The following is a 7,778-nucleotide window of genomic DNA, read 5'->3' as shown; positions in this document are numbered from 1 at the left end:
GAAATAGTATGCTCCCTCGTGCAAGTTAAGGATTTTGGGTTAAAGGGGACGCAATTTTCGGACTCAGCTTGAGAGTTTGTTTCTATGGGGTAAGGGGTGCATGGGGGTCCTCACTTAAGACAACTGTTTTTGTTTAAAAGGGTGCATTCTTGTTAAATTAATGAATATTTTATCGCAAATATTGTCAATTAAAGATGTCTTATTCAATTTGGGAATAACTGTGGTGAGGTGAATTTCCTCCGTATGGCACGTTTTGGTGTTCAAAGAGACCACTGCATGTAATAAAGTTTTCGAACGGACACTTTTGGCAGCTTTTTACGTGTTTTATGTATCGCGAATCGAACCCTGCCGCCGCTCTCAAATACATATTTAAACTGAACACATATAACTTAGCCTGACTTTCGATTGCACGTGGTTTAAAAAATCGTATTGATTCTTGGCCTATCGTCAATTCATACATTATAGCTAATCTTCATGAAAAGTGTGAATACAAATTAACATTACTCATATAAAACAGTATGATATTACACCGAAACTCCGTTGAAATTTGTTATTCCAAAATGAAAGGTATTGTGGTAAAAAAAAATCAATGAATCATTAATCTTTTTTAGGATTAATAAAATAAGGTATTTGATTACTGCATTTGTAGGTTCCATAACATTATTTGTGAAATCCATTACCATACTGGGTGTTTTAATAGGTCATCAAATTGATGTTTGAAAAGTGTTGTACATGTACTTCTATAGATGATCTGCATCAATAATTCTGAGATTTTGAGTTATAAATGTCACCCATTAGAACACATTATAGAACAATTTGGTCGCTTAACTGAAATAATTTATACTACTTGTGCTGATGACACTGTTATTGTATCTGAAACATTCGATGTTTAATGTTTCTGAATATTATTGTGACCAATGGAAACTCACTATAAATACTGTCAATACTACTAAAACAAAACAAGTTAGTTATTCAAAAAACGTTGAAGACGTTATAACCATTTTTTTATATAAAGGCACTCAACTTGAAATAGTTGTTAGTTTTATGTATCTATGATTAGTATTTAGTAATAGTGGCTCTCTCTCTATATAAAGCCAAAGTTGTAATATCAAAACAAGAGCTTCTTAGGCAAATGCAAGCATTTAGCTCTTTTGATTTATATCTTAATACATATATTCAATAAAATAATTAAACCTTTACTTTTATACGGTTGCGAATGTTGGGGATACGGAAATGGAAATAATGAAATTTTAGAAAGAGTACAACTAAAAGTTTCGAAACACATTTTATCTGTTAAATCAAACACCGCTTATTGTATGATTTATCAATATACATAGATTCCCGAGCTAGTTCGTATTGGGCGAAACTTGATCACCATTGCACCCTTAGTTAGCGACAACTATGTACATCATTATGTTTAGTAATTAAAAAACCTAATTATATATTAAATGTAAATTTACGTAGAAGTACTTTTCTTTCGACCCCATTTGCAAACATATATAATTTTTTTAACTGTGGTCTTAACAAATTGTTAAGAGCACTTCATTCAAACAGATAGTGGCACTCGTAGCCGCCCATAGCTCAGGGAATCGACTTCACTGAAACGTAGCGAGTGTTGGTTTTGGCTCTTCACTTGTAGTAATTGTAAAAAAAAATGTAAAATACTTTGCGGACTTGTTTAAAAACCACATGTGACCATAGATGATTGTGTCACATCTTTTGCTTTGTATTTGTGTATATTGCATGTTCTGTTCTTTTAAAAAAGCCTCGTTTCTTATTATGTATTTTTTGTCCCATATACTCATGCTGTCATGTGATCATGGACTGGGTTCCTTTGAAATAAACTAGTAAACTTGTTGTATTGAACCCCAAAATCGTATCAGTTTGTGAGCTTTAAAATGTTAAAAATTGTTCTCGATGTAGATTTCAAACCCAATGACCATGCACACAACGACCAGGATTGTGCTATGTTTGATCTGCCGCAGTACGACTTCAAATGGGCCGATGCGTCATGCACAGCCCATAGAGCTGTCCCATTATGCGAAAAGCCGTGAGTATACAAAGCATCTAAATATTAATTCGGAACTCCTCGGTCATATTCAATTGATAACAACCTCGCATCAGTGGACGTAGTTCGTAAAATTTTAAATAATATCATAACTTAATTGTAGTGCCTTTACGTGTATTTTGTATTACTATGTTTAAATTGATTGCCAGTGAAGAGTATAATTGCATAAATAATAAAGATTATCAATAGTAAAGTCATTAAGTTTAACTGCTGAATTGAAATTACTTCGCGATCTTATTGCAGCGTAGATAAATGTAAATATTTCTGACATTGTAAACCGTCCATATACATCCGAGGTTGTTTTCGAAGGAAAATGACCGAGGAGTTCCGAATGCTAAACATTTACTCTGCTCTGTGTTGACTTATTCTGCGGTCTTGTGTGATTTTCTGTATAACGTGAGGCTCCTTCGCCTTCTAAATCGGGTCATGGTGAAGTTCAAGTCCGTTCCTGAAGTGAAAAAGTCTTTGACTTCAAATTATGATACACATCGCATACCAAACTGAAAGACTCGTGATCTTCAGCGATTCTCAGAACTAAAAACATATCCTCTCAAGACTAAACAATTGTGCAAAAGTTGGTTTGCATTTCACCAAAATGTGGGTAATGTGCTTGCAATAAACAATGGGGGGGGGGGGTAAGGAACAAAACTTGGCCGGGAACGTGTACAGTCGATTAATAACCATGAAATTTGGAAAATAGGAATATATACATGCAAGCACAGTTACAACATGCACAGATATGCCATATTTGCCGAGAAAATACGAAAAATGTGGATAAAATGAACAAGTTTATTTGTAAACATTGCCTCCTAAGCCACAATCTGTTCAATAACTTTTTTATCTTTAAAGTTATGATACCAAACTAAGATGTCGATCGAAGAAAATGTTTTTCGCCACATACTGGACCGTACGCATACATTTTTGTAAATTTAAAGAAAAAGTCCACTTACCATGCAAATATTGGTAACTGAATCGGTACTTTTCATTCTAAATCCGCCATTTTGTTCGCCATGATTTTTTTTTCTCACTTAATGTTTGCATGAAACGAATTTACGTCCTCCCCCTTGCTTATAAGCCTTCGATAGTATTCAAATTTGATGTTTCCTTATCCTTAGACATGTATCAGTGATTCCATGCGTATCATGAAATCTTCGGCGAGATCCACGAACGATTACTAGGTCGAAAAGAAATCAGTCATTTTATTTCATAATGCACAAGCCCATTTAACGACTTCTTAATTTCTCTTTTTCAGAGGATGGACTGACAACGAAATAGTTGGATAAACAAAATGCTAAATCCCCAATATGAAAGACAAACGTTGATTTAAAAAAATGAGAAATGTTTGGATATGTTTCTTTTTCATATGAAATAAAAATTGCACAAGGAATTTGATGGTTTCGTGAAATGCTTGACGAATTTGTCTAATGTGTTACGTTAAGACTGTGATATTTTATGAGTTCGTATGTATTTGATGTATCCGCTTCTGATTTCTTTCTTTCTTCTTTCACATGTTAAACATATTTTCATGATAAACATCAAGCAATATTTCTGTATGTTTAATTTGTAATACTGCTTTCAGTTTTATTATTGCTAATTTTCTACATCGTAGAAACATCGTAGATACAGAGCCCGACAGTTTAACATTGGTGATGGAATTTATCGATAGAAAGTATTGAAGGATGTTATCAGTGCTGAAAATGACAGCGAGTTGGCTAAATGAAATCAAATGTTAGTGTGTGAAACGATCGCGTGGTTTGCAAGGGTGTCAGAAAAAACACATATTCTGTCCTATTTTTAAACAGGAAAACTCAGACTATGGCGTCGTTATTGTTGCGGCTGCACTCTCACAGATTTACCATTTTTACAACTTTTTATTTTTTTGTCTTGGAAAGAGCAAATTTTTGCGTAAATATCTGCAAACCAGTGATATAAGATTGCTGACAAAAGATCAAATCGCAGAGTTTCATATTTCCGTTGGAAAATTAATGTTTTATGGCTTAAACCGGTACTAACGGTTTAAGAAAAATGCATAAAACATCAGTTTTTGAATTTAAATATAAAATTCTGTGATTTAATTGTTTTGTCAACAGTCTTAAATAACTTGTTTTCATTTTTTCACAAAAATGGCTCGTTCCAAGACAAAAAAAAAATAAAAAGTTGTCAAAACGTTCAATCTGTGAGAGTGCAGTTCCAAATAATGTTAAAGTATTTGTAAGGCAACATTTACTAGCTCGAATTGACAAATCTTGGATTGTTTTGAGGAAGTTCTGAATTAGCCGATTTTGGGACTATCTGTTATCTAGTCCCTTTAAGGCAGTAATTTTTGTCTTGGAAAGAGCAATTTTTTGCGTAGATATCTGCAAACTCAAGATAAAAGATTGCTGACAAAAAAATAAGATCGCAGACCTTCATATTTCCGTTCCATTACAAGCGATTAAAGAAAAATGCATAAAAAAATATTTTTTTAAACTTTAATATCAAAATCTGCGATCTATTTTTTGTCAGCAGTCTTATATAACTGGTCTCCATGTATTTTCGCAAAAAAAGTGGCTCGTTCAAAAAAAAAAAAAAAAAAAAAAAAAAAAAAAATGTCAAAACGTTCAATCAGTGAGAGTGCAGCTTTAACAATAAGCAATACGTACTATAAAAAGAAATTTTCTGTTTTCGGTTAATGGCTTCATAATTCAGTCCAGCAGAGAAAGTTAGGAAAATTCAAGCAAAGTGCTGAATTGAACGTGTGCTGTTGCTGAAACAAATTCAATGTGAAGAACCATACCATGACAAACAAAGTATGAATATTACATGTATATCATTCGAAAGTTTACACACATCTAGATCTGGGGATTGTTTAGCTACAATAAGGAGCGTTCAGGGGTACTTAATTATTTTGACATTTATTTTGTGTCCCTGTGTCGAGTCTACCTAGCCAAAACACGGTGCGTATCCATATCGGTATCCTCTTTGCGAAATCTATCAGAACGGTACCCCTTTTGCACATTCACCAGACATTTTCTGCTGAATTAAATTGATTGCTAGATTTTCATCTCCGCCTTTCATCTTTGTGTCTGCCGCCCCTTAAAGTGTATTGAATAAAATAAAAATTATAATACCGAAAATGTGAAAAAATATTGAAAAATATTTTTTTTTATAAAAATTCACTTTGTACTGTATAATATACTATATAATACACATTTTCGGTATTATAATTTTTAGTTCGGAATTATAAGATTTTTTTTGAAAATTTAAAAAAATGATTGAGTTTGAAAATCCGGTGCCAGTGGTATTTACGTACCGATCCGGTACTGTGCGGGAAAAGCGTGAATTCATACCAGCTGGTGTCGATGTAACATTCATATGTAAAAAAGGAGAATTGTTACGATGGTGTTTCTGGTTTCGTCTAGAAACACATGTGTATGGTCTATCATGCAATAAATGAGCGTGAACATATACTCAACGGTGAAACAGTCATCTTAGAGAAATAAAAAAATGAAAAAAAGCCCCCGCCCCTATTTAAAAGATGGTTAAAAATCTAGCAATAAATTCACATGGGCCTTAGCTTGATCCTTTTATAAGGCACTCAGTATCGTTTGAGAAATTAGGGGCAGCATGTTCGATATGAGCTAGTATTACACTCCCAGGTCATTCCTGCGACTCAGAAAGGCAACTCGTCACTAAATAAAGATACTTGACCACGTACGGACATGACTGCTGTCACGACTTGACTTGATATAAGGCAGTCCGGAGGTCAGCCATGGTCAGTCCATCTCTCGACGGTCAACATGAAGGTCCTATTTGTGTGCGCTGTGTTTGCGTCTGTCTTCTACCTTGGTAATTAAACACATTTTCCTTGATATTTTAATGGTTATTTGCTAAATTGAAAAACCAGAAGAATGACAAAGGGGATTGGATCCTAAGATTTAAGTGTTTTTTATAATGAAAACATTCAAAACCTAACATAATTCATTATTTAAAGAATTTTGGAATGGACAACAATTTACGGAGTTGAAGAAATTTAAATACCTATTGCAGGATGCGGCAATTAAAGAGTGATAACATCTCTTATTAATATGTATAAATTAAAATTCTCTTTAGGTCAACATATTGATCAACATGTTTTGGTAATAGATATTTTCTCTTCGATGAACCATTTCATAAACAGTAAAACAGTTAGCTTTATCCTCCAAACATTTTAGTTAAAATATTAAACTTTCAAAACACACGGAAAGCCACATACACCTTCTAAATAAATGTGAACTATTATGAACACTTAAGATAATCATTTATATCTTTTCATGGATTTATTGAAAATAATTTAAATTTTAAGTTCAGTTTTACATTAATCTCTTCAATTTAAGGATTAGAACAAATCAAGATTGCGGTTTCCTTTGAAGACCATTATCCTGTATCTTGCTACAGAAACTTGTCGGACGACTTCTGTTGCTAAGAAAATGGTCGAAAGCGCCGTTTTCAAAGAAAGACGTTTTTTTTAAATTTGAAAAACTTGAAAAGCACACCACGTTATTCCAAAGATTTAATTGAAAACAATCAATTTCAGGTTGGTGCGAGAAATGCACGACGAACAGTGAGTGTGCGAGCACATCGTGCGCTACCGGAAGTGTTGTCATCTGTCAACATCCGGACGGCGCCGGCATCCAGACTGACGGTGGCCTCTGCACGTGCGAGCAGTCCTCTCAAGGATGTGGGTGATATTAAAGGCCTTTATCTTTTTACCAAGACGCTCTTAAATTTAATTGCCCAATGAGCATAATATGTGAAAATCCATTGACTTTAGTTAAATGTTCTGATCTAATTTTACCTTTAATTGATATTGCTCAGTTGATGCGTTTAATATTTATTCATAAAACCTTCAAAACTAAGAAATGTTTTAAACTATAGAAAACATGACTGTGTATCCAATCTCTGGTTAAAAGGCAGTGCAGTTTGGGATGTTTTATGATAGAAAATGGACCCTAAATGGCCCTGAGCCAATAAACGAATACACAGGAAATTGGCCCCTACTGTGACACCAGTGCAATTAGCAGGAGATGCACAGCAGGGGATTTTCATGCCAAACATTCCTTAAACTAGGCCTTTAATCTTGCGTTTGTATTGTGTTTGTCAATATATTTTATAAGTTTAATTTGTGCCAGCAGGAAGACTTTTCGAGTTGCAATTTGATGATGGATATTGAAATCGTAAAAATAGCGTTCCTTTTTTAAAAATCTTTTCGGAATTTTAAAAAATGACAATCATAAAAAAAAAACAATTTCATACAGTATGTTCATAAACCAGAGTTAATAAAAAATATAACGTTAGTTTTTTATATCTTTGAATAATATGGTGTTTTGCATATGCTATTCTATACTGCATTCAATGCGTTACTTTTTTCCTAAGTCATGTAAATTCTAAAAACTTCAACTGAAAGCCAAACGCTTGCTGAAATAAACGAGGGTTATTGCACATATTATCAGAATATGCTTTGAAAGGTTTTGGTGCTGGGCTAACGCCTGTACTTTCCATTGTATCATCTCTACCAGAGATCCCCAGAGAGTTATATGCTCTGTTCGTATACATTTTTCCAGCATGCGTGTTCGCGGCTGATTGCTATGGCGCCAATGCCCCAAGCCTTGTGTGCCCAGATGAACGCCGCCACTGTTACGATGGCAAGTGCATCTGTGACCGCTGGGGATCCGCCGGAGCGGGAAGATAA

The 7,778-nt window shown here is 34.1% G+C and overlaps 1 protein-coding gene across 1 annotated transcript; it reads left to right on the top strand.

Moving 5' to 3' along the window:
• The first annotated feature begins 5,847 nt into the window (after nt 1-5,847).
• Nucleotides 5,848-7,778, top strand: LOC128204383 (uncharacterized). Its single transcript, XM_052905800.1, has 3 exons — nt 5,848-5,896; nt 6,624-6,767; nt 7,651-7,778. The coding sequence occupies exons 1-3, from the start codon at nt 5,848-5,850 to the stop codon at nt 7,776-7,778; spliced, it is 321 nt and encodes a 106-aa protein (XP_052761760.1).

Source organism: Mya arenaria, chromosome 10 (genome assembly GCF_026914265.1).
Source record: "Mya arenaria isolate MELC-2E11 chromosome 10, ASM2691426v1".
Taxonomy (NCBI): domain Eukaryota; kingdom Metazoa; phylum Mollusca; class Bivalvia; order Myida; family Myidae; genus Mya; species Mya arenaria.
This window is presented reverse-complemented; position numbering and strand designations above follow the sequence as displayed.

Coding starts and splice junctions, on each gene's coding strand:
- LOC128204383 (XM_052905800.1), top strand. CDS start 5,848: ATGAAGGTCCTATTTGTGTGCGCTGTGTTTGCGTCTGTCTTCTACCTT. Junction 5,897..6,623: donor TGCGTCTGTCTTCTACCTTG/GTAATTAAACAC, acceptor AATCAATTTCAG/GTTGGTGCGAGAAATGCACG. Junction 6,768..7,650: donor CGAGCAGTCCTCTCAAGGAT/GTGGGTGATATT, acceptor ACATTTTTCCAG/CATGCGTGTTCGCGGCTGAT.